A 27,391-nucleotide genomic window follows, 5' to 3' on the forward strand; every position below is an offset into this window, starting at 1 on the left:
AACAAAGTTGAGCTTTAAAACAAAAAATATACAATTTACAGTATTTCAGGGGTGGTTTTAATTTTATTGAGAAAACTAATAACTAAGTGGGTCAGGATTTCTGGATGGAGAGACATTTTTAAATTGTGGTATTTTGGTTGTTTTGAGCACTACAAGCGGAGCCAACGTCTCCAAGAATGTGTCACAACTAAAATGACAAACCTGAGGAAGCAAATTATTTTTCATTGACGGCTGACCAGAGTGGCATAGAAATGCTAGATATTACAGGAAACGTTTCCTGTTTCCCGTTAGTGGCACCAAAGCTTTTGCCCAGATGTAGGTTGTTGTCTCTCCTGTCTGTGTGCTCTGAGAGGGAATGACCCCGCGAGGTAGAGAAGAAATGGCCTAGTGAGGAAACTGTCCGGAAAAGTGTGTGAAAGTGTTGAAAAACCAGGGCAATCACGCTCCACCTCTCCTGGAGTTTAAGTAAACACGGACCACACCGGCCCGGATCTCTGACACAAATCATCCTGGAGACCACGACCCTGTCGAGCACGCATGCACACATGCACACACACACACATGCACACAAAAACTCCCTCACGCACACTTTTATTCATTACACATCTGTCAAATCTGAATCCCACACAGAAAAGCAAAGAAATACATAAAAAACAAAAGCAATTACAATGAGGTGGAGTCCAAATATCTTGAATACTTAAACATTTGCGATTCACTGAAGCCCCATAAAGAAGCACATCAACATCAAATTAATGTGTTTTCCGGCGATCAAAGCGCTGGAGTCATGCCTTACGCGCACTAGATTTACTGACAAGTGTCTCAAATTGTGGACAAGAAAAGATTTCTCACAAGAAAACCCTTCAGTAATTAGGAACAAATGTAAGATGAAAAGATGACAAGCGTGTTTTATTTGTTCTGCTAACACTGATGGAAACGTGAAGAAAGCGCCGATGGAGACCGTTGTTTTCCCCATGACTAATATGATGGAGAGACCTTAGCATTGCTCTCTGTTGTGGTACATGGGCCGAGTCACTGCTGGTCTGCATTTATTTCGTGCCTGTTTCAGGGACAAATAATTCTCCTAATCAAGATCTTGTTGATTGGCTGCTGGAGCGGATCGACAACGGAAAAAACTGAGCTGTCAAGCTGCATTTGCAAACCGCATTTACAGATGATTTCAGTTCCTGTTGTCGTTATCATCTCATTCTTTCTGTCCTCTACTCTTGGTGTATCAAACTACTTGATTCTTTGCATGTTTTTAGTCCACATTTAGCTTGTTTTCTTTCTTATAGCAGAGCAGGAGCTGTTATTACTAGGAAAAGTGGTCTTGGGAAGAACATAATTATTCATATACATTTGTTTTTAAAGGTAAATGCAAGCATTTTAAATTAGTCCATCCATCCATCCATCCATCCATCTTCTGCCGCTTATCCGGGGCAGGGAAGCCCAGACTTCCCTCTCCCCAGCCACATTTCCCAACTCTGCGGGGGGGATCCCGAGGCGTTCCCAGGCCAGCCGAGAGATATAATCCCTCCAGCGTGTCCTGGGTCTTCCCCGGGGTCTCCTCCCAGAGGGACATGCCTGGAACACCTCACCAGGGAGGCGTCCAGGAGGCATCCTGACCAGATGCCCGAGCCACCTCAACTGGTTCCTCTCGATGCGGAGGAGCAGCGGCTCTACTCTGAGCCCCTCCCGGATGACCAAGCTCCTCACCCTATCTCTAAGGGTGAGCCCGGCCACCCTGTGGAGGAAACCCATTTCAGCCGCCTGTATACGAGATCTCGTTCTTTCAGTCACGACCCACAGCTCATGACCATAGGTGAGGGTAGGAACGTAGATCGACTGGTAAATCGAGAGCTTCGCCTTCTGGCTCAGCTCCTTCTTTACCACGACAGACCGGCGCAGAGCCCGCATTACTGCAGACGCCACACCGATCCGTCTGTCGATCTCGTGCTCCATCCTTCCCTCACTCGTGAACAAGACCCCGAGATATTTAAACTCCTCCACTTGAGGCAGGACCTCACTCCCGACCCGGAGAGGGCAATCCACCCTATTCCGGCTGAGGACCATGGTCTCAGACTTGGAGGTGCTGATTCTCATCCCAGCCGCTTCACACTCGGCCGCGAATCGCTCAAGCGAGAGCTGGAGATCACGACCAGATGAAGCCAACAGGACCACGTCATCCGCAAAAAGCAGGGACCCAATCCTGAGGCCACCAAGCCGGATCCTCTCAACACCTCACCTGCGCCTAGAAATTCTGTCCATATAAGTTATGAACAGAATCGGTGATAAAGGGCAGCCTTGGCGGAGTCCAACCCCCACCGGAAACGAATCCGACTTACCACCGGCAATGCGGACCAAGCTCTGACACCTGTCGTACAGGGACCGGACAGCCTGTACAAGTGGGTCCGGTACCCCATACTCCCGGAGTACCCCCCACAGGAGCCCCCGGGGGACACGGTCGAATGCCTTCTCCAGGTCCACAAAACACATGTAGACTGGTTGGGCAAACTCCCATGCCCCCTTCAGGACCCCAAAGAGGGTATAGAGCTGGTCCACTGTTCCGCGACCAGGACGAAAACCACACTGCTCCTCCTCAATCCGGGATTCGACTATCCGGCGCACCCTCCTCTCCAGGACCCCTGAATAGACCTTACCAGGGAGGCTGAGGAGTGTGATTCCCCTGTAATTGGAACACACCCTCCGGTCCCCCTTCTTAAAAAGGGGGACCACCACCCCAGTCTGCCAGTCCAGTGGCACTGCCCCCGATGTCCACGCGATGCTGCAGAGGCGTGTCAGCCAGGACAGCCCCATAGCATCCAGAGCCTTAAGGAACTCCGGGCGGATCTCATCCACCCCCGGGGCCTTGCCGCCAAAGAGCTTTTTGACCACCTCAGCGACTTCAGCCCCAGAGATAGGAGAGTCCACCCCTGAGTCCACCAGCTCTGCTTCCTCATCGGAAGACGTGTTGGTAGGATTGAGGAGGTCTTCGAAGTATTCCTTCCACCGACCCACTACGTCCCGAGTTGAGGTCAGCAGCTCCCCACCTCCACTGTACACAGTATTGATGGAGCACTGCTTCCCCCTCCTGAGCCGCCGGATGGTGGACCAGAATCTCCTCGAAGCCGTCCGGAAGTCTTTCTCCATGGCCTCGCCGAACTCCTCCCATGCCCGAGTTTTTGCCTCTGCAACAGCCGAAGCCGCATGCCGCTTAGCCCGCCGGTACCCATCAGTTGCCTCCAGAGTCCCACAGGCCAAGAAGGCCCAATAGGACTCCTTCTTCAGCTTGACGGCATCCCTCACTGTTGGTGTCCACCAACGAGTCCTGGGATTACCGCCACGACAGGCACCAACGACCTTACAGCCACAGCTCCGGCCGGCCGCCTCCGCAATAGAGGCACGGAACACAGCCCATTCGGACTCAATGTCCCCCACCTCACTCGGGACATGGTTGAAGCTCTTCTGAAGGTGGGAGTTGAAGCTTGCTCTGACGGGGCACTCAGCCAGACGTTCCCAGCAGACCCTCACAACACGTTTGGGTCTGCCAGATCTGACCGGCCTCCTCCCCCACCACCTGAGCCAATTCACCACCAGGTGGTGATCAGTTGACAGCTCCGCCCCCCTCTTCACCCAAGTGTCCAAGGCATGTGGCCGCAGGTCCGACGATACGACTACAAAATCGATCATCGAACTGCGGCCCAGGGAATCCTGATGCCAGGTGTACATATGGACACTCTTATGTTGGAACATGGTGTTCGTTATGGACAATCCATGACGAGCACAGAAGTCCAATAACAAAACACCATTCGGGTTCAGAGGGGGGGGACCATGCCTCCCAATCACTCCCCTCCAGGTCTCACTGTCATTGCCCACATGAGCATTGAAGTCCCCCAGCAGAACAATGGAGTCCCCAGAAGGAGCACCCTCCAGCACTCCCTCCAAGGACTCCAGAAAGGGTGGGTACTCTAAACTGCTGTTCGGCGCATAAGCACAGACAACAGTCAGGACCCGTCCCCCCACCCGGAGGCGGAGGGAAACTACCCATTCATCCACTGGGGTAAACCCCAACGTGCAGGCACCAAGCTGGGGGCTGATGAGAATGCCCACACCTGCTCGGCGCCTCCCACCATGAGCAACTCCAGAGTGGAAGAAAGTCCTGCCCCTTTCAAGGGTACTGGTTCCAGAGCCCAAGCCATGCGTCGAGGTGAGTCCAACTATATCTAGCCGGAACCGCTCAACCTCGCGCACAAGCTCAGGCTCCTTCCCCACCAGAGAGGTGACTTTCCACGTCCCTAGAGCCAGCTTCTGCAGCCGGGGATCGGACCGCCAGGGTCCCCGCCCCTTGCTGCCGCCCAGCTCACATTGCACCCGACCCCTACGGCTCCTCCCACAGATGGTGAGCCCACGGGAGGTGGGGCCCATGTAACCCTTTCGGGCTGAGCCCGACCAGGCCCCATGTGCGAAGGCCCGGCCACCAGACGCTCGCTCTCGTACCCCACCTCCAGGCCTGGCTCCAGAGGGGGGTCCCGGTAACCCGCGTCCGGGCAAGGGAACATTCATGCCCAGGTTGGTCGTCATCGTAGACTAATTTTAAATTAGTATGTTGGTTTTTTCCACTTGTATTCTTGGAGCTACCTGTAAAAGGAGGAGTGGCTAAGTGTAAAAAGCTTGCTAGGGCACACGCTACCTCTGGGCAGCCATTTTACCTCCACATGGTAACCATTTGTCATGAGCTTAATATTTGCATCTTTTTACAACAGGGGTGCCCAAGCCCAGTTCTTCAGATCTGCCATCCTGCAACTTTTAAATGCTGTCCTAATTCTTCCAATGCAAATTTTAGTGGAGAATTACATGCTAAAACAAACTACAGGGAAATAGCCAAGCTCTAACTGGTCAGCTTTAGTGGCCCGGCAGAGAGTGCCAACCAGCTCTAGGTCAGTATTAAATTGAAATGGCATTTATTTAACTCAAGACGAAGGCTGGCTTCTCAAAGTGCAGAATAAGAAATGCATTAACAAAACAACGTTTTTTTCATTATTTGCCCATACTATGTAAAATTTAGGAAACAGGAGTGGTTTGCTAGGGCTGCATGGAGGCATAGTGGTTAGCACTGTGGCCTCACAGCAAGAAGGTTGCTGGTTTGATCCTCGGCTGGGGTGAGGCTTGAACAGTGGCATTTCTGTATGGAGTTTGCATGTTCTCCCCGTGTATGCATGGATTCTCTCTGGGTACTCCAGCTTCCTCCCACCATCCAAACACATGAATGTTAGGTTAATTGGTTACTCTAAATTGACCCTAGGAGTGAGTGAGAATGTGAGAGGTTGTTTATCTCTCCGTGTGGTCCTGTGATGGACTGGTGAGCTGTCCAAGGTGTACCCTGCCTTTCACCCAAAGATTGCCGGGATAGGCTCCAGCTTCCCTGCAACCCTTAATCGGACTAAGCGGTTAGGATAATGAATGAATAAGTGGTTTGACAGATTGTATTTTATGATAGATGCTATTGTTGATATGGCACTTAAAACCGCAGAGAGGTCTTTTTCTAACACATCCTTTCCATATTTGTGTCTTATCATAGTCCTTTTGCAGCAGAATCACATTAATAGTTCAACAATCCATTTATCTTTTTTCAAGAAGAGGATGAAGAAAAGGTCAGGAGCTACTGTGTTACAAGACCAACCAATGTGCAGCCCTTTTCATGGTGAAAGCCTGACATGAGATTAATGTACTTTCATTGTTGAGATCCCTCACATCCAGCAACTAGTCAGATTCAAACTGAAATACGACCATAGTAGAAAGCCAGTAGTCCTCTGGCTGCTCTGCTCTCTATATTGCTTTGTCCCACTTAGAGCAGAAGGGGACATATGTGAGGCTTTTAGCCATGGGTTTTAGCTTCGCTTTTAATACTTTTGACCCCAGCTTACTAGCTTAGAAGCAACAGCACCTAGGCCTTCATAAACATTTGAGTCTGAGGATCAAAGACTTGCTGACAAATCGCTCACAGGGAATGACACTTGGTCCCTACACCTCCCTTATTCTTACACTTGGTAGGAGTATCTTAGTGTGGGCTTCCTTAGCCGTACCCTATACACCCTCTATGTCTGAGAGTTTTTTTTAAGCATCTGACAAACACCATTATAAAGTTTAAAGCACATGTGATAGATTTCATCTCATACAATGATACAAGGAAGTAGAAGTCCACAGACAGACCATCTGGTGTGTGGAAATAAACCTGTCCCTGGGCATCAGGAAAATTCAGGACCTCATCCTGGACATCAGAAGGGAGCAGAAATGAGCACCTGCTTCTGAGGGTCGGACACCAGGAGGTGCAGCAGGTATGCAGCCCCAAGTTCCTGGGATTTCACATCAGCATTAACTTGAAATGGGGCTTCAACACCACTACTGGAATGTAGAAGGTCTACCAGACACTGTTCTTCCTCGGGATTCTGGGGAAGAATAGCATCTCCCCTGGACTGCTGGAAACTTTCTACCACTGTTCTAAAGTAAGCTCGCTAACGTATTGCTTTGTAGCATGGTTTGGAAACTGCACAGAAGCAGACAGAAATGCTCTCCAGAGGGTAGCAAACATGAATATACTTGGTCTCCTCCTCTCTTCTCTAAAAGACACCTACAGATCACGCTGCCAAAGCAAGGCCTGCAGAATCAGTTACACCATATTCTCTTTGCTAACCTCTGGGAGGTGCTACAGGGCCCTGAAGTGCCATACAACAAGGCTACGGAGCAGCTTCTACCCCTCAGCGCTGTATGAGCTGAAATTGTGTCCCCTTTATCCCAGTGCCTCTTGCCTCCACCACTCCACTCCTCCACATAAATCCCACTGGATTTATCACTGATCCAACTTCAATTTTTTAAGTCTTCTATTCTATTCTATTCTATTCTATTACTAAAGAGTATTAATCGATTGGGATTTAATGTATTGTTTATGCTGATATAGCATTTGTGAAAAGAGTTCTAACAGGCAGCAACATGGCTGAATTTTGACACTGATATTGTTTACTTCGAAGGCAGAAACAGTTGTCCACCTACATGCTGCAATTTGAAAAGAGGATTTCAATTGAGAATCAATCTCTCTGTGGAAACAGTTATCCTTGTATACACACTAAACAAAAAGTGAATGATAAAATATACATGAAACACATTATAAAGTAGCTGGCAAACAGAAATATATGGAAAAGTGTTTATAATGAGTCTTGTAAAAACTGGTCTGATTAAATGGAAACAACTCGTGTCATGCAATGACTGCTCTGATTCTAACTATATGCATGAACTCTTTGCTCCCTCTCGTTTTTGGAAGCTTTATGAAGGAACAGTGCATGACCGTGTCTGTGGTTTCGGCCTGCTTTGCAGATTGGCTAAGAACTCAGGCACAGGAACCGGGAACAGACCTCAAAACCTGACCACCGAAGTGACCCACATCACCTTTTGCAAACATGGTGATCAGGTTCACTTTACACTGCCTGCAGGAGTTGGTACTTTGAGCATGACATGCCAACATTTTTCTCTCACCCTTCAACAGTGCTAACACATCCACCTCGGTATTCACTGGCCGCTCTACGCAGACAGTCCTCAATGTGTGCTGTATTGTTTTCCATCCCGTCATTCTGCACCACCTCAAAACTGACAATTTAATGATTTTACCAGCTTCCTATGAAATCCCACTGCATGGCGGGAAATGACAGATTCAAAGTCCAGCAGAAGAGTTGCATTAAAGAAGATTTGACATAGCCCAATTGATTTTCTTTTTTTCCCCCTCTGTCCTTGCCACTGCTTTGCTGGCAGGAAGAAGCCTCTCATTCAGAGTAAAGGAGATAATTTTGACCTTCAGGGACTATTTGGATCCTGCTATTGTAAATCACAATGAGCAGTAAAATATAATTACCAACCATGGAAACCTTAAACTAAGCTACTACTGGTCTGGAGAGCTTTAATTATCATCTGATGGTGCAAAAAAGAGTATAAAGCCAAATGTGGCTGCAGCTTTGAGCAGTCAAAATCAGGATATAAATGTTAAATGCACAGAATATGTCCATTTTAGATTTTCCTCCCTTTAACTAGACTGTAAAACGTAACAGGGCTCATTTCTGTCATAGAAATGATCCTTCTTACCATTCCAGCTCTTCTGGCGATGACTGTGTGGAACTGCCCATCTGAAACTTTTATCATGGTCATCAGTTTATATGTTCCACTGCCCAAGTTGAAAGAGAAGCGCATCCTTCCCTCGAAGATCTCCAAAGCCAGAAACTCTGCCTTGTCTCCAGTCTGGTTGTCGTGGTTATACATAAGTAGCGCATTGTTCCTCAAGGTGGCAAACTTTATATATATGTAGTTATTGTTGGGATCCAGAGAAGGAAACTCCATGTAGGAGAGCTCCTCAAAGCCATAGCTGTTTAGCTCGCAGTGTTTGCCAAAAACCCCTGTAGGGCAAAAAAAAAAAAAAAAAAAGGATGAATCAGAGAAAAAACCAATAAATGACTCAGATAAATGACTCAAAGCCACTATGATAAAATGATTAACAATTAAAACGAAATTTGTAAAATCATTACACATCTGTTTGAATTGAGCAAAGCAGATGTTACTGCTGTAGGAGAATTAAGCAAATATGTATACATACATTTGCCAAATTTCAAAGCTTTAACGAGAACAGAAAATTAAAAATGGAGGCAAACAATGAGATGACATGTAAGATCCAGAGTATGAAAGGACTTTCTTCTTTCTTACTGAAAAGAAAACTTTTTAAGACTCTAAATATCTCCTATTATGACTTACCAAATGGACAATGACAGTAATATCCATCCACACGATTCTGACAGGACCCACCATTAAAACAAGGGTTACACTCACAGTGATTGATGATGGAATCACACGTTTTGCCTGAGTTCACAGAACACAAATTTAAATGGATGAAGTGGCAAGCAGAAAAAAAAAATACAAGTGGAATACAGTTCACTTTCTAAACAGTCCAAGTCATGCAGGCCTTTAATCACCTTACAGCTGAGAGACGCACTGCGAAAAAAATGACATCCAAAACACAAGGAATGTTCAAACAGGAAGCTGCTAATTCACCTCTCTTATTGCAATTTAAATTCTTTTAAAATACATCACATGTCCAGAATGACATCTTTTCATCCACCAAAAAACCTTTCATAGGAAAGAAATGATCTCATGCTATTGGCTGATTCTTTGCACTAAAATAATCAGCCTTTCTTTCTTACTTTAGAATCAAGTTGCATTAGAATAAGACTTTTTTTTTTGTTTTTTTTACAGTGCAGACAAACAGCTGAAATGTACATGAATAGCTGCCACACATGCAGGCAAACTTAAAGACATTCAAAGGTTTAAAGGCCCAGGATAAGGTGCACGATGCTAAAAATAACAGACACAAATGATGCATGGCACATAGCAAAAGAGTGAGACTGACAATGAACTTTGGGAATACATTTAAGGCTGTAAATCCCGATAAAAGTTGCTTAATGGATATAAATTCTGCTGCCAAAAACCAGTTAAGGGGAAAACAGGAAGTTGGGAGTTCACATTGAGGACATGCAAACTACTGTAAGTCAATAGGTGCATTTCTGCAAGAGGGTCATTTATCTTGATGAAATTTAACATTTTAAAGTCATTTTTACTGTAATAACAAAAAGGGACAGTAATGTCTTGACTTGAGGCAAATCGCCTTCTACAGCCAGCTTTGCAAATGTCTTTCAGATGCTGTAGTCAGGGGCTGGACATCATACAGGATCCAAATGACTGCTCTTAGTATTTCCACTCAAACTCCACTCCCTTTTTATTAAGGCCAATAATGCGGCGTATTCATTACATTTTCAAATTAAAAAGCCTGATTGCATCTTTTCTAAAGCTGCTCATTTGTCAAACAACTCAAAACACAGCCAAATGCAAAATCCTTGATTAAGAAATTCCTGTGTATGCAGTTGGATTAGAAATGTGCCTGTGTGTGGTCATAGCTGCATAAGCATGAAGCCTCACATTGTAATGGGATACTGGTAAACAGTGTGTGCAGCCGGGACTTAAGTTCTGACAAAGGTCAGCTTCGTATTATCATTTTTATTAAAGCAAACATAGCGGGCTGATATCTATCACAGCTGATTACCCCCCAACAAGCAATCCAAAAACCAAACTGTTTTTGGCAGCCTTGCTTAGACGCAATGGCTAAAACATCTCCTGGAAACATTCAGAAGCAAATATTTTCATTGGATTTAAAGCTGTGTGTGTGACTACGTTACTGTGAGTGTGTGAGTGTCCCTGCATGATTTTTCCAGGCCTTACATGAGTGACAGTGTGGACAGATATAAAATGTGACTCCTGCATGTGCAGTACCTGCAAATCCGGATTTACAGAGACAGTTGAAGCCGCCGGGGAAGTTCTGGCACAGCGCCCCATTCTTGCAGGGGTTGGAAAGGCATTCATTGATATCCCTCTCGCAGGCCATCCCGGTGAAACCCTCAGGACAGGTGCAGGAGAAACCCCCTACCAGATTGTGGCAGGTGCCACCATTATGGCAGGGCGATGGCTGGCACTCATCGATGTCTGTCTCGCACAGACCTCCTGCATATCCCGGTCTGCAGCTGCAGGCGTACGGCTGCAGAGGTTGGTTGGAAACAAGGATCACAGGGACACTTTCTTCTGTCTTCATATCAGGCCCGACACTGAGACGCCGCTTGCAGCTGCCTCCATTCTGGCATGGGTTACGCATACATGGATCATGGTCCACCGCATCTATTTGGACCCCGCTTTGTCTGTATAAAATGTCTTTGATACTCTGAAAGAATGTGGCCACACCACTGGGGTTCACATATTGTCCGTGGCCACGTTTCACAGCTGCCATCAGGAAAGTTTGATTGTTGAGTTCAAATGCTCCATAAAGCAGGACCCCTGTGCCTAGTCCTGCCAGTTGAGAATTGGCAATGCGTAAGAAGCTGAGGTAGTGATTGGTGAGAAAGCTTTTGACTCCTTCGGATTGGAGTCGGATGAGTATGCTGTTGTCCACAGTGGCATTAGTGAATCCAATAAAGAGAACTCTGGCTGTATTACTGACTGAACCATGGACACCATCACTGCTGCGCACGGTTAGTTCAAAAGTTCCATCTGTTGAACGGGCTTTGGAGTTGAGGTTGCATGTTCCTGTTGGGATATTAAACAGACTGGAGGACGGAGGGATAAGGGAGCAATGAAATCTATCGTGAATGTCAGGGTCTTGTGGTTTAACATCTCCCAGAGAACCTCCAGGAAACATATTTCCAAAGTAGTGGACAAAGATTTCCATGAATCGTGGTTCTGAAGGGTTGTCATTTTGATCATTTACTTTGATGTGAACTGTTCCTGTGGAGGACATTTGAGGCACACCAGAGTCTTTAATCACAACATAGAGGTAGAAGTCACCGATTTGTTCTCTGTCTATCTCCCGGCTAGTGGTTACCACCCCGGCTGAACTAAGGCTGAAGTAACTGTTGGCAGAGCCAGAACTCAGGAGGCTGTATAAGAAAGGGCCTTGGTTAGGTGGTAGGTCTGGGTCGGAAGCTGTCAGTGTTGTAACTGCAGTGCCAGCTCTTTGGTTCTCCATGACTTCGGCATAAGAAGTTGTCAAAGTTGGGCCATTATCATTGATATCTTCTAGATTCACAATTACAGTGGCACTTCCTGTGGCTGGGGGTGTTCCGGTATCTACAGCAAGAACAGTCAGATTATACACAGGGGTTGTCTCTCTGTCCAGCTCTGCTGCCACAGAAACCTGGCCAGTTTTGGGGTTGATTGTAAAAACATTTTTTTCAAATTCAGGAGCGATGGAGTATGAAAATCTGCTCCAACTTGGGACCGAGTCAGAGTCCTCAGCGCTAACAAAGGTCACCAGGCCACCAGGTGACAAACCTTCACTAACCTGCACATCGTACAGTTCTTGGGTAAAAACAGGTGGATCATTGGCATCGAGAATAGTTATATTCACAAACACCTCATCGATATCTGCTCCACGAATGCTTCCTGCATTCTTTGCTAACACCTTGAGTGAAATCTTCTCTTCTTTCTCACGATCTAGAGTACCTGTGACATAAATCTGCCCAGTGTTCTTGTTGATGCCAAAGCCCTTCTTTCTGCTTCTTCCAAAAATGAGGTAGCAAACGACTCCATCCTCTCCTTGGTCTCGATCACTGGCAAAAACCTCCCCGACCACTGTGCCTTTTGGAGCAGCTTCAGAGATTTCAAAGTAGTACTGTTTGGAGACAAAGCGGGGAACGTATTCATTGGCTCCCTTCAGCTGAATGTTGACATTGGCGAAGTTGCAGCGCTCTTCGTCTGGGACATTGAAGGCCTTCACTGTTAAATGATAGACCTGCTTAGCTTCATAATCCAAGAAGCCCTGGGTGGTGATGGTGCCCGTGTTCGGGTCAATAACAAAGAGGTCACTGTCTGATGACTGGATCACATAAGCCATCACTGCATTAGCTCCTGAATCTCGGTCTATGGCATTCATTTTCAGCACTGTGGTGCCACTGGGAACATTTTCCTGTACAATTGGAAAGTATTCATCAGGCTCAAACACGGGAGGGTTGTCGTTCACATCAGTCACGTGCACTTTGACAGAAACATAGCTTGTTTTTGCAATCCAACCACCATCAGTAGCTGAAACTCTAAGCTCATGTTGTTGCTTCTCTTCAAAGTCTAGAGGTTGAGCTAGAGATAACACTCCAGTTTTACTGTTAAGTGCAAACAGACCCTTTTCATTGCCTGAAGTAATGTTATATGTAATAAGGCCATTCATTTCTTTATCTTTGTCTCTGGCAGACAAAGTCCTTATTGCTGTTCCCACAGCAAGGCTTTCTGGTACAGTGGCGGAGATTTGGCTTTGTGAGAACTCAGGTGTGTGGTGGTTTTCCTCTGTGACTGCAATCCTCAATGTCGTCCGTGTAGACAAAGGAGGGTTTCCTCTGTCACTAGCAGTAATCTCGAGGAGGAACATTTTATTCATATCCGAAGTGAGGGAAGAGGCCACAGTAATCCACCCACTTGTTTTGTCTAATTTAAATTTACTAGAACTGTTTCCCCCTGTAATCAAGTATTCAACCTCTGAATTAAGACCAAAGTCTTTTTTGTCATGAGCTACGACTCTAATTAATTTAGTGCCAACCTTGACACTTTTAGTGACAGGAGTGAAGTAGTTAGTAGAGTCAAACTTGGGGTGGTTATCGTTGCTGTCTACAATGTTTACAATCACAGTCGCCTCACTCATCAGAGGCTTGACTGCTCGGTCTGAAGCTGTGACAATGAAGCTGTGACGGTTTATATTTAGGCTGCTAGCACCTGTGGAGTTCTGATACTTCAACAGTTGCTTGACAAATATCTCTCCAGAGCTGGCATTGATTCTAAAGTACTCTGACTGTGATCGTATGAAGTAGAATATTTTGCCATTGAAGCCCTCATCGGGATCAGTGGCAGACACCTGCGTGACCAGGGAGCCCACCTCTGTGAGCTCCGGGTAGTCCAGATAGTAAGATGGACTGCTAAATCTGGGAGCATTATCATTAATATCTGTAACAAATACGGTTACATCTGTGCTAACTGTCCATCCAGAGTCATGTGCAGAGACTTTGACGATGTAATGGTCAGTATCTTCCCTGTTAAGAGGTCGACTAATTGTTATGTCTCCTGTGTTTGGATTAATATTGAATGGAAGGCTGGTATCTGTAATAGAGTATCGGCTAATGGCATTTGAACCAGCATCCTCATCTGTGGTGGTGACTCTGGTGACAATGTAACCAACCGGTGCATTTTCAGCCACTGTGGCACTAAAAATCTTGGAAAACCTGGGGGCATTATCATTTACATCCAACACATTGATGTGTACTTTGACTGTTGTGCTCTTTGGTGGTGAACCGCGGTCAGTGGCCCTCACTTTCAGAGTGTAGAGTGCCACTTTCTCTCGATCCAGGGGCCTGGTGGTTCGTATTTCACCAGTGGCTCGATTAATACTGAAACTATTCTCTTTGTTACCATCAATAATGGCATACTCCAACTGTCCATTAGGTCCGCTATCCAGATCCACAGCAGAGACCAGCAGTACTCGCTGAGGTGAAAGGTTCTCTAATATCTCGGCATGGAAAGGATCCTTATCAAAGACTGGGTGGTTGTCGTTCACATCCAGAACAGTTATTTCCACTTTTTCGTAGGAGGAATAAGGTGGGAATCCTTGATCTCTGGCTTCAATCCATAGGACGTATTTCTGAATATGCTCATAATCCAGTGGATGTCTGATAGACAACTCACCCGATAGCTGATCTATGTGAAAAGCATAATCCAAATTGCCACTAGCAATGTAATATGACAGTGGCCCACCCCTCATAGACGAGCCAGTCACCGTTGTAACAATGTGGTTGTTTGGCTGGCTCTCTGGAAAGGTAAATTCCCGCTCCTTCAGCTTGATGACAGGGAAGTTTCCTCCAGTAACAAAGCGTACAGTCACAGTAGTTGTATCCGTTTTGGGATTATTTCCACCATCTTTGACACGAACTGTGAGGGTAACCTCTGAGCTTCCAGTCAGTCTCTCATTGGCGGTGATGGCACCTCTTACTGGGTCAATCTTGAATTTCTCAAAGTTGCGCCCCATTAGTGAGTAGTGTAGCTGGGCGTTTGAACCAGAATCCTCATCAGTGACAGTAACAGCAAACACCAAGGAACCTAAAGACACAAGTGGATAGAAATTATTTTCCGATCAGTTCATTTTCACAAAATATGCTCATGATGAGACAAATATCATTTTATTTTTTATACTGAGTTTCAGTTCAAGAATAATCTTTAATCTTAATTCTACAAGAGCAGTCATATCAGGCCAAATCTGAGCTCAACACTGCAGTTATACCTTAATCCTTTCTCTGAGCGCACTACACAGAGACAACACATGCTGACAGTGACATTTCCTCACCTTTTGAGGCACCTACTAACCTGCAGCAGTAGAGGCAGGGATGTGAGTCACGTAGGGGTGGTGATGGAAGCGTGGAGGGTTGTCATTGATGTCAGCCACCGTCACGGACACTGTAGCGGAACTGGACAAGCCCTCAGGCTGCCCTCCATCTGTTGCCATGACCAGCAGCTGGTAATTGGCCCGGTACTCTCGATCCAGCAGGGAGCTGGTAATAATCTGTCCGGTTGCAGGGTTGATGGAGAACTGGCCATGTCCTCCGCTCAGGCTATAGCTGTGGGAAGGATAAAAGACATGTTGGTGGAAGCTTTGCCATATTTAAAAAACAAACTTATCAAGTCTTTATAGTCAAGTCAACTGTATTGGTGTACTCAGAACTTTAAATAGAGCACAATTATTTTTTTACACAAAGCTTGTATTGTGTTCTGAATGTCTGTGGAAATGCTTCAATTCCTGCAAAATGAGAACACCTTAAATCATTATGGGGTTATATCATAAAGTGTCTGTAATGTGAAAACCAACTATTAGGTGATTCATTCCTACTAAAAGAGCTGGTTGAAGAGAATTGTACACCTTTATTACAATGTGGTCTACAGAGGGCACTGTTTCAAAGTTTACTAAAGCCCATTTACAGTTAAATGTGTTAAGTGATAGTCCCTATAACTTACTCTGGAGACAAAAAAATTTGTTTAGAAAGTGACTGATTCTTTTATGTTCAATCAGATGCAGTTACTATTTTCCACTTCACAGTCTTTTCTGTCCAGGCTGCATTCTCTCCTGTAGTTGGAAAACTTCAAAATCTTTTATTTGATTTTTTCTAATGAAAATAAAATGATTTCAAGTGACATTACAATTACAAATAAAAACTGATTGATAACTTAATATCTAAAAAATATACCACATGCAACACAAACAAGATGTGACATGCGTAACAGTGTGAAACATAAAACTCATCAGGACTGAGGGGCCACTCTATTTGGCTTTCAAACAAATATCATATTTCATCCTGTATCTCATGAGGCTCCAGCAGGACTCCAGACATAAATGTAAACTGACACATACATGTACACACCAGTGCATATTTTGAAAAGGTTTCCTGAAAGAGCATCCCCCTCCAGAGATGGGACGACAAATTGCAGAACAACGTGTGAACCAAGAGTGGATGCAAAGCTTATTTGGACATTGTCACCACTATAAACTGTCTACAGATGCTTGTGGTTGGAATATGGTCCAGAGACAAGTCCAAATTTGGGACTAACACTTAATGGGTTGTGAGAATCAAAACTAATAACGGAAGGTAACTGGTCCTGGTCTCCATTAACGGCCTTGAACACCCTGGAACCCCTGATGGGCACATCTTGTACTGTCATAGACAATTAACATCCTCATTACTTTGTTTTGGGAAACTGGAACACGCTGCGGTACCCCCAATGTGTACTCAGTGGGGTTGCTGAGGAACGAGGAGGGGTTGTACCTGAGTCAGCGTCCGGCTTGAGAGAGACTGGCCAGAAGCTCTTACAAGCTCCCCCACCAAGGGAGCTGTAAGTGTGAAAAAGCTGTCGTCCAAGCCTGAAAACCACAACCTAAACTAAAGACTTTGGGTGTTGACTAAAACTTTACACTGTGGAACTAAACTCCTGTCGTCAATTCCTGCATCAGCCTGGAATTTGACAAAAGGTGATGATGAGGTAAAGCCGTTTACTGGACACTTGAGGAAAGCCAAAACCCAGTCCTGTAAGGCCCTGAAAGGGTATTATCAAGGAATCAAAGCGAAGTAAAACTGATCTGATTACTCACACTGAAACCATGCAGAGCAACTTAAATTACCAATACACTGTGGAAAATTAATTTCTTAAAGTTATGGACATATAAGATATAAGATTTATTTCTGGGGTATCACAATGATGATGAAGCAATGAACCTATGATTATTTAAAGAAACTGCAGGAATAACACTGAAAAGCAGTGGGGTCCACTTGACTTATTGTAATAACTGTGTGGTAATCCCACAAGCTTAAGTATAAAGAAAGTGGATTTATTTTGATTCTCCCTGAAGCTGCATCATCTGTTACTATAAAAACTAGTGGGGAGTCAAAGTTTATAAGCTGCTGTTGTATTGTAATCAACACTACAGAACAATAGTCAATATTTGATAGAGTAAAATATGTTGTAATCAATAAAATAAAATAAAATGAAATAAAACAAAACAAAACAAAACAAAACAAAGCAAAGCAAAGCAAAACAAAACAAAACAAAACAAAACAAAACAAAACAAAACAAAAAACAAAACAAAACAAAACAAAACAAAACAAAACAAAACAAAATAAAAACAGTCAAAGTAGACTACCTTATAACACCATTGATGCCCATATCGGCATCTGAGCTGTTGACCAACAGCACATCTGTCCCTGTCGGGGCGTCCTCGGTGATAGTGGTGTGGAAGGTGGAGGACATGAAAACAGGGACGTTATCATTGACGTCATTCACCAGGACAGTTACGGTACCCGTTCCACTCAAGGATGGAGAGCCTGGAGGCGAAGAGAGACATGGAAAATTTTAAATAAAGATTAATGTCTCCTGCAGTTCTATTGTCCTTGTGCACATCCTGAAGAGAGGCCAAGGATGATATCGCTTCAATAACCTTGACAGAAGTAGCCCTTTACATTTTGGAATATTTCCAAGGGACAGTATAGCAAACCATTTAGTGTCACAGTGAGTGGTAAAGGTAACACATATGAAAAGCATTAGATCAATGTCACTTTGTATCATTAATGTCATTCACTCACAGTAAATTTGATCAAAGATATGATTTATTGATCAGCAGTATGAAGATTCAGATGCTTCCTGTTGTATTTCATTCACCAAATTTGAGCACATCTTTGTATTTCCACATCAACGCACATCAGCAGAAAACACATTAAAGGCGGCTCAATGTCTATGAAACCAAATCTTTCAGGCGTCCTTCCTGGAGTCTTTGATGCTTATAGATTTAATCTTCACACCGAGGTATCTATTTTAAGGTGCATAGCAGAGTAAGTTAGTCTGTGGAATTTGAGCAAGGAAGTTCTATTTTCAGCCATAATCTCAGCATTTTTCTCCCAGAGCGGGTGACGAAACAGACCTAGCTGGGCCCTGTGGAGTTGGTTTTAATCAATAGCAGATGAAAACGAGCTGCGTTGCAGAAAAAGGTGAAGAATAAAAAAGTTTCAGACATCTGCCCTGCTTTAGCTGCCCTTTATAATCCTTCCTTAAATGGCACGCTGAACTGCCTAATCTATATTTCAAACATAAGCACAAGTTCATCCTTGTTACTGAGAGTCACACAGTGGGATATGGGGACATCTATGAAAGCTGCAGGTATTTTGAGCTCTTAATGATGTGCATATGGTTTACAGTGTAAATGCTATAAACACAGAGTTCACCTGAGGAAAGAGAACACACTCATATAAGAAAGCTGCAAGAAGCCTTTTTACTTCCTCTAAAATAACCCTGTTACCTTGCATGAATATATCAAATATAATATTCCCAAGTAAGAACATGCACAATCCTGAGCTTGTGCCTCCTATCTGTGTGTGTGTGTGTGTGTACAGCTGTTGAAAACATCAGATGCTTGAAACTGTGGTCTGTGGAGGCCTGGATTAATAAGAGATAATAAAAACATTTGGATTGTGGCCACAAAATTTCTCCCTTAATGTTGTGCCGTGCAAAATCAAAACATAAGGAATCTGTGGAGAGAGTTAGTGATTGGGGGAGGTGCCCTGGTTTTCTCATATTTATATGAGAAAACCAGGGCAATATTCCTATTATTCTTTTTCAATTGGTATGCTCATTTTGGAATTAAGATACAGTAATTATCTGTGCCTCAGGAGCCTCTATAAATGAGGCACCGTGATGATAAAATGACTCTTTTCCATCATACTTGTTTCACTTTAGGGTAACAAAGGAAAATTTGAATTATTGAGTGGTCTGACTTTTACTCAGTGTTTCAGCGTATTAGTTTAGCTTTGTACCTTATAAATCGATTACAATGTGCAAATGGGGATGTGTTTCCTAACTTCTTTCATCACTTCTTTCATGACATGACTTTCTTATGCTTACCATTTAGTATAACTGAAAAAATGCAAGGGCAAGATTAATTAAAATGCCAAATGTCTGTATTATAAAGTGGTAGTCTCTTCTCTTTATGTTGTTGCGCATTGAACAAAAGACATGAGCGGCAATAATGTTGGGTTGCAGGAAGAAGCATTAGTTATTGTCAAGTATACAATGAATATTGCAATTAGCAGTAGTTTGAATATTATCATTCATCTTCCAACATCATCACAAAAAAATGACATATGCAGCGAGAGAAATGTTCGAACCTTGTGTTATGAGTTCTAAAGCAGAATTTAGCAAAATCGACATGCTAACCTGCTAAAAACAAATCATGTTCGCACAACTAGCATGTAGCTGACAGATATAATGTTACTAAATTAGCCTAAAATGGCTACATGAGCAGTCATCACTGACCACATTTTCTGGAATTTTAGATTTAGCAAGATTAAATATTCTTTATTTAGTCCACAACATGTTTCATAAAAAAAAAAAAAAAAAAAAAAAGTTACATTGTTCAAATATACCTTAATGTTGTCTGATCAGTCAAACCTTGTCCTAAAACATAGTCAAGTTAGCATTGGCAAAACTGACATCACACTAAGCAAACTTCTGTCACTAACTATGAATATTTTTTCAACAATACAACAGTTTATAGATCCACATCTGGCACACAGAATGAACTAGCAGGACCACAGAGAATGTAGAAGTCCAGGTGAAATAAAATCAAGAAATAAAATCTGCTATAACTGCTACCTCTGCTGTTCAGCGGGTAACTGTGAACTCTGACCTCCCTGCGAGCCAAAAGAGAATTTCCCTGCTTTTCAGCATCACTGTGAGGTTCAGAGACCGCTGCAGCTACTTTGAGTGGGGGAAGTAATCCTTCACAAAATGAGATTCAAGTTTGTTTACCGGCACAACACATCAGAGCCTGGCTTTCTGACAATAAACAGACACTCGACCCAAGCCTAATGTAGCCAGGTTTTTCGGTTGAAGCAGAAATGGCTTACATGCATATTCAGAATAAACACAGCTGAATTCCAGAAGCAAAACAAATGACACAAGCAGATGTATCCGTAAACATTTTTTTTAATCTAAAAAGAAAACCAGAAACCAAATGAACCTAATCTTTAGTGACTCATCACCAAACTGAGTCATCTCTCTTAGACTTCAGAGACTTTTGAAGATTTCTGTATTTATAACCATATATAGGCAATGTTGAAATTAAGGCTAACCCATCTTTAAATAATATTTGCAAATCCTGTTTGTAAACAGAGGGTTTAAAATAACTATCAGTTTACACAGGAATATCTCACCACAGCTTTGGTGTTAAATACAAATCATTACCGGCCCTAGAAACATAATCCAACCATTAAATATGAAATGATCCCGCTTATATTGAATAATCATGCTGCTATTGTGTATTAAACAATCATAACTAGCAACTAAGTGTTCAAACAAATGCGGCCAACTAGATTAGTTAACCAATATCATACTGACTGTAGCTTTCTAATCCATATATACTTGACTCTGCATTGTTACCCTTGTAAATACAAAGCATGGTTGAATCGATGAGTCATTATTTGGTGAGCTGCCATAGCAACAACTTAGAGTATTTCCTGCTCCTTCCTTAGCTGATCCTCTTAATTGAGGAGCGACCCAAGTCAGCAAGGTGTCCATATCACTTTAATCTAACTGGTGTAGAGCCGCTGCTGCTGGGCAGAGTGTTTGCCAGTAAACAATCTGCTAAGACTGTTGTTGATCAAAGATGTTCTGTACAGCCTGGAGCTGCTGGGCTGATAAGTGGCTCTGGGAGCTAAGTGGCTTTGTCTGTAAAAAGCCCTTAGCACCTACCAATGGATTGAGTTCATGAGGAAAATGTTTTTTTTTAATTTTCTTTTAACATGGAGCTGGCAGTGAAACTAAAAGTACCTTCTCTTACAAAGGGAATGCAGTGGTTGCATTTCAATACTATTGTTTACCCACTGAGAGCGGAAGTGGACCAAGCTACAAGGCTTGTGTGTAGGTGGAACACACTGCCCTCCTTTCAGGCATTTCACTTTTGTGCAGGATGTGATGTCACAACCTGTTTACCGCCTCAGGAGAATCAACAGCCTCCTCTGCTGGAACCTTTGGCCTCCGCCTCTGTCGCCAAGCACATCAGAGACTTTGAGGCACAGGACGCTGTTCCTCCAATTGATTCTAAGTAAGCACAGAACAGGGACATCCCACTCCCTTACTGAAGCTCTGAACTCTGCTCATCTAATCCCAAAACCTCCATGACACTCTTCAATGAAACTTGAACCTGTGCTGACCCCACTGTCACGGCTATACATCAACCGAAACAGCTTTTGTTTTTCTACATCATTTTCGGTGTTACGCTTCTCCCAGCATCATGTGCCTCTGCCGAGTCAAAGGAGTCAGGACGTGCCTCCTAAGCCTTTTAAGGCTCACTGATATCACATATCCCCTGGCAGCTGTTACTGTAACCCCTCTATACCTCCTCACCATGTGTAAATAGTTCAGATATATCTTGTTACATCGCGTGGGATGACAGATTTAGTCAGGGAACAGTATATCTTGGCAGGTATGCAAATATATGTAAATGACAGTTGTCTGAAACCCCTATGGTTTAGGTGAGACATTCTTAAGATTTAAATGACAGCGGCTGGTGCTAAATAACGGCGTCAACATCGCAGCTGAGTATGTTGTCTGTTTCGTATTCTTAAACTCCCCCCAAATACCATACCTGTAATAGAGAAAGAAGCAATCATAGAGCATTTTTATGTCCGGTATAACCCCCATCCCCTCCTTCTTGTTATGGAGGGAGTGACTCAGAGGGAGAGGAATGCTTTCCATGAGGGCTGAGAAATGCCAACATCTCCTCCATCTTTATTGGAAAGCCCAGGAAAGACTGCTGTCAGAGTCAATGATGTAGATGACTGCAGCTGAGGTAGGTGTCACACCTTTTGCACAGTGGGGAACTGGCAGAGGAATATGCCTCTATCAGGATCGGCCCAGTAAGGTCCATCCCTGTATGACAAATGACATCATTTTACCATGGAAAGAGAGCTGATGGAAATTTGCTGTGGGGAGTCAGCTGCCTACCGGCGGCTGCCATTCACTGTGGTTAGACAAGTATTTTTCCACTGGCAAATCCCGTCCCCAGACCCTTTATTCTTTGTCTTTCTGTAGTGGGATAAATCTGACACCTTTTATTGGAATGGATTAAGAGCAGTCTGTTTATTTATTTAAGGAACAATCTGGATAACATATATCCATCAATCAGTGCATATAATTCAAGATGCTACCATTATATCTGCAGGGATGTAATTTGTAGGTCACTCATGGGCAATTCAAATAAACCATTCAACCTTTTCTTTGTCACAGGTTTGCACCACGACCGTAATCTTATTTCAGGGTTAACCTCAGGTCAGCAAACCGCCACAACCTCACACGACTCTCCTGGCCATTGTTTTTACCTGAAGCTGAAATCCTGTCAACACCAAAGATCTTTCCTTAAAAACTCGTAACACACAAGATTCATTTTAATGTGCTTAGAAAATTGTTTGTTTGAAGCAGTTGCCACTCATCGCTCTTGATGTCTGGACATATGTGAACCAAATTCATCTTGTGCGTGTCAAAGCACGATTCGGGCCCAGAGGAGATTTTTCCCTCAATCAGCAAAAAGAAAATCTTTGCATGAGGTGCTGGACTCGCTCAACTCTGAGGTGGTATGAAAGCTAAAGCCTTGTGATAAGCCTGTCTCCAAAGCAGGGTTTCTCTACAGGAAGACATCAGACTGATGGTATTCAGATAAATGTTTTTATCCCATAAGCTGCTATTACGCAGTGGGATGAGGTCAAAAGACGCTGGCGTCAGTTCACCTTGTGTCACACAAAGCATCTCAATTTGTCGAGGAGCTCAAAGTGCTCATGCTGCATAAGCACTCCTCCCTGCTTTAATTGAATCTAGAAACATTGTTGCCATTTCATTAAATGCAGAACATTCCCCTCAGATGTGGAAATGACAGTTGGGACAGTGACAGCAGCTAAAATACATCCCTATTCTTGATATTTTGCAAAAACCCACAAGGACTTAATGCAGCAGTTAGACTGGAGGTAGGTGGAAATATAAATCCGTCTTCTAATGGTTCACTGATATCAAACCTAACAGCTTTGTTTCATTGTGGAACATGTTTAGAGAAGAAGGGAGACCTCAGACTAACCCTAAAGATACTGCATTGGAAATAACATGCTGAGGCTGAAGCTGACCAGCTGACCATCTGTTGCCCCCTCTCCCACTGAAACAAGCCACAGACAGTTTTCTCTGTAAGCCTCTCAACCCTAAAAGCATTGTCTAGCATCAACATATGGCAGGGTCTAAGCACCTTATCAGTGTACATTACCACCGAACAAATCACATTAACCTCCAAGAAGGTGATGTGGCCATACTTTCTGAACTGGAGGGGGTACAAATACATGTGTTAATGACAATTAAGCTCACTGTTTTCTGACTGCTGCAGCTGCTATGAGGGGGGCACACTGCTGTGAGGGCCTCACAGGGGGCTGATCTGAAGCAAACAGCAGCACCCACCTCCTGGGAAAGGCTGCAAGATGGCTGGGTTGCTGGGTTTAAGCTGTGGTAAGAAGCAGGTTTGAGTGTCTCTGACTCGCACAAGAGATAATCTCTTCCTCTAGTGTATGACTGACTGATGTTTCATCAAAAATAGAATTGCGTTAAGCTTCGCGAAAGAGGGATAGAGCTATAACGTCCAAACAACTGGCTTCATTAAACTGGGAAGACCAGGACAGGTTGACTTAAGGAAGACGGATGAATGTGCAAATTTATGAGACAGCCCATCTGTAGCCTGAAGCTTAAGGCTAAACGGTTAATTACGGTTTATGGACTGCAGCTAGATTGTGCTCTTGAGGGACAGCGTAAATAAAACACATCATTACTCAGGGGGGAGAGAGAATTGGCTGCCAAAGAAGGCAAAATTGACATTTTTCTGCCTCTGAGAACCTGTTGCTTTGCGACAAAGCTTCTTTTAATGCAGCCCTGTCCGGCACTCATGAAAAGCCTCGTGGAGCTGAGTGCAGGGTGCGAGTTGTCCCTCTGCACAGTTTGCCAAACATAACAGAGTAAACAGAGGTTTTCTCACAGTTAACAAGCAACACAGTGAAAGGGATATCTACGCAGAGCACTCAAAGCCTCCATGATGCACAAAGGGAATAGAATAATTCTTATAATATAGAAATCTTATATGCATTCATTAAATTAGGCTTATGTTGTACAGCTTACAGTTATTTATGGAGTGTTGCATTTAAATGCTTGTGTACAATTTCTTCCCCGTATGTTGCGGAAATGTTTTGGTGGTTTGGAAGTAGTAAAACAAAACAAAAAAAAAGGCAGATTTACAAAAACAAAGTGCTGTTTTTGTCTCATATTTAGGGCTTGTGGTGAAATTTAATGAAGTGATTTGATTTTTTTTTTTTTTATTGCAGTGCTGCTTTTACTCGCTGCATTGATGAGGATTTGGAAATCCCTTCCTATCTCTTTGGGCCACTCCATATTTTCTTTTTCTTCTGACACAGCAGCACCAACATATCATATAAGGTTTGTGACTTGTGGAAAATTTATACTGCCATTGGAAGTCGCTCATAATCCAAGTCTATAATGTTCATACATGGACCACATAAAGCTGGATCAAGAGTTTGGGAAAGTGTTTAAGAGCAAAATCGTGCATAGTTATTCACATATGTTGCAGTGACTTATTCCAGTAGGAAACAGCTAGATCTACTGTAGAAATACATTCGTGAAAGTCAGCAACAGAGTTGGGATTTTGCCAGACAGAGGCACTAATCAACCTACACCACCTTATTCTTAATCCTCTGATGCATAAATTATTAAAACTTACATGTTTTTTACACATGTAATATTTTACTACCAGACATGTACAAATACATTTTCCTTTGTCTTTAATATTATTTAACTATATATTTATTTTATTTACTTCATCTATTCCATACAAATATTTATAAATGCTGTAATATTAATGCCATATTGACATAATAGAAACAGTCTATCATAGTATCATTTTCTTGTCCAGTTTATCACTGAGGTAAGGTAGGTAAGTACATATATGCCTGTATTTGAAATTTTATACAATATTTTTTTATTCTTCAGTGAGTGGAAGTTGTCTCCAAATGTCCACTGAAGTGGCACATTTGCAAATATACCATCCTCATCAACCATAATTATATATTAGAAAACATCCTTTAACTAGGCATTCATTTTAGTGAATTGCTACGAATAATAGCTCACCACTATTATTAACGAAAGTTATTCACAAAAACACTCAGATCCAGCATTGATAAAGGCTGTACTATAAGTGGAAAAGAAAGAACAGGCGATAGGAAAAACCTCTGCAAGACCAATTGTTACGGCAAAGTTTTAAAGAGCTGATCCAGAAAGTTACTGCTCTGTTAAAGTTCATTCGAGGAACCTGATATTTTATTTGGCAAACTCTTGTGTTGCCACTAGACTTCAGTCTGCTTGAAACCTTCAGAAACAGACTCCGTCAGACATTTACTGAGGCGAGCGTTGGACAGTGATCTGGAAATGCCGCGGCCATGTTTTAACGCCACGTTATCAGCCCTCGTACTTCATTTGCTTTATTTTTTGTTTGTTTTGTATGTAGAAGATTGGCATGTTTGATTTTCTTTACTCTTCCTGCTCATAAACCGTGTGACAAACGGGAGATTGACAGATCGTTAATCAACTAATCAAGTCAGAGGGGAGGAAAAATAACAAAAACTAAAGAGAACTGGGGTTTACAAGCCAGATTCATGGGAGCCAGTCAAATGGATAAAAGATCCTGTTTTTAAAAAGGGATGGTCATTAAAATTCTTTATCTGCTAAGCGGTCGTTTAGCCCCGAAAAAACTTACCCTCACCCACCATCCAAAAGACCATATACAAACAGCGTGGCACTATGGAGAAATGTGCTGGAAGGATGTGAAAGACACGGGATTTCTATGCGACCGTATCCACCATAAAAGGCATGGTCCAAGGGATTTACTGTGCTTTCGCTTTAATAAATGTTGTGCATGTCAATGCACCCGGAGGTTGCTTTCAACACCCCACGCAGACTCAAACAAGAAGAAGAGACATTCCTAATACACACATCTAAATGCAAAGACAATATATACAAACACACATAAATATACATTATATATATATATATATATATATACATACATGTAAATGGCTTGGCTAAAAATCGAGCATGCCTTCTTAAATGTGGTTTATTCATTCAGTGCTGTTTTTCACGTTATATTGATCCCCTCCATCCATCCATCCATCCATCCATCAATTCATCCTTCCATCCATCCATCCATCCAATCATCCTTCCATCCATCCATCCATCCATCAATTCATCCTTCCATCCATCCATCCATCCATCCATCCATCAATTCATCCTTCCATCCATCCATCCATCCATCCTTCCATCCATCCATCCATTCTTCCATCCACCCATCCATCCATCCATCCATCCATTCCTTTCTTTTCTAACTATCTTTTTTCTGAATCTTCTTGAATTTATTTCCTGACAGTGTTTTAGACACACCTCATGAGAGGTTTTTCACATTTAGCCACAACTTAGTGGTTGAGGTTTGATCCTTGACAGTGAAATAACCTGCTCATGTTGGTCTGGATTTGGGCTTGTATCTAACATGTTTACTGTTTATGTGAAGTGCCCCATGAAGGCTTTGGTTGGGAATTGGTAGTATATGAATATACTGGACAACCTTGTCTAGAATAGAGCAACAATACATTCCTCACTTTTGGTGAATACTGTTTCCATTTTAGAAATGCGGTTGATCCAATGGATTCATCTAATGTGTAGTTTAAAAAAATGCAAATACTAATGCTTTTTTAAAGTCAATATAACTCAAAAGTCCAAACTTGAATAACTGATTTGTGCATGAAAATATGTTTTCTATAACCGCAAAAGCCTGCTGAAAGCCATTACAGCAAGACTGCTTGACAAAAGCATTTCACTGTGCGACTCTGTTGGAGATCTCATTGTTTTACATTCCTCCAAGCAGGCCAAACTTGTACATTACTCAGCGGCAGCTTAAAAATCTGATTCGCCTGCAGCTGATCCCAGATGTTGGCTGAGCAGAAAGAGCACCTCGGGACAACGCAACCTCCCAAGTATCTCTGTATATCTGCTCAACTAGTTAACTAAAAAATGCAGCAAAACAACTTTCTATAAACAAGGCAGAGAGGGTTTGAAAAAAAAAAGAAAGAAATATCCTGTGTCAAATTTTCTCTCAACAAGAATCTTA

The 27,391-nt window shown here is 43.1% G+C and overlaps 1 protein-coding gene across 1 annotated transcript in view; it reads right to left on the reverse strand.

Annotated features, from left to right (window-relative positions):
* Positions 1-27,391, reverse strand: part of fat4 (FAT atypical cadherin 4) — a 121,709-nt gene that overhangs the window by 17,574 nt on the left and 76,744 nt on the right. Inside the window, exons 7-11 of the mRNA XM_079249921.1 lie at positions 17,291-17,471; positions 14,968-15,218; positions 10,354-14,703; positions 8,785-8,889; positions 8,125-8,432 (exon numbers count right to left, since the gene is read on the reverse strand). Coding sequence (XP_079106047.1) covers positions 8,125-8,432; positions 8,785-8,889; positions 10,354-14,703; positions 14,968-15,218; positions 17,291-17,471 — 5,195 coding nt within the window. The remainder of the gene's footprint in view (positions 1-8,124; positions 8,433-8,784; positions 8,890-10,353; positions 14,704-14,967; positions 15,219-17,290; positions 17,472-27,391) is intronic.

The sequence above is a fragment of the Telmatherina bonti genome (assembly GCF_933228915.1).
Source record: "Telmatherina bonti genome assembly, chromosome: 12".
Taxonomy (NCBI): Eukaryota; Metazoa; Chordata; class Actinopteri; order Atheriniformes; family Telmatherinidae; genus Telmatherina; species Telmatherina bonti.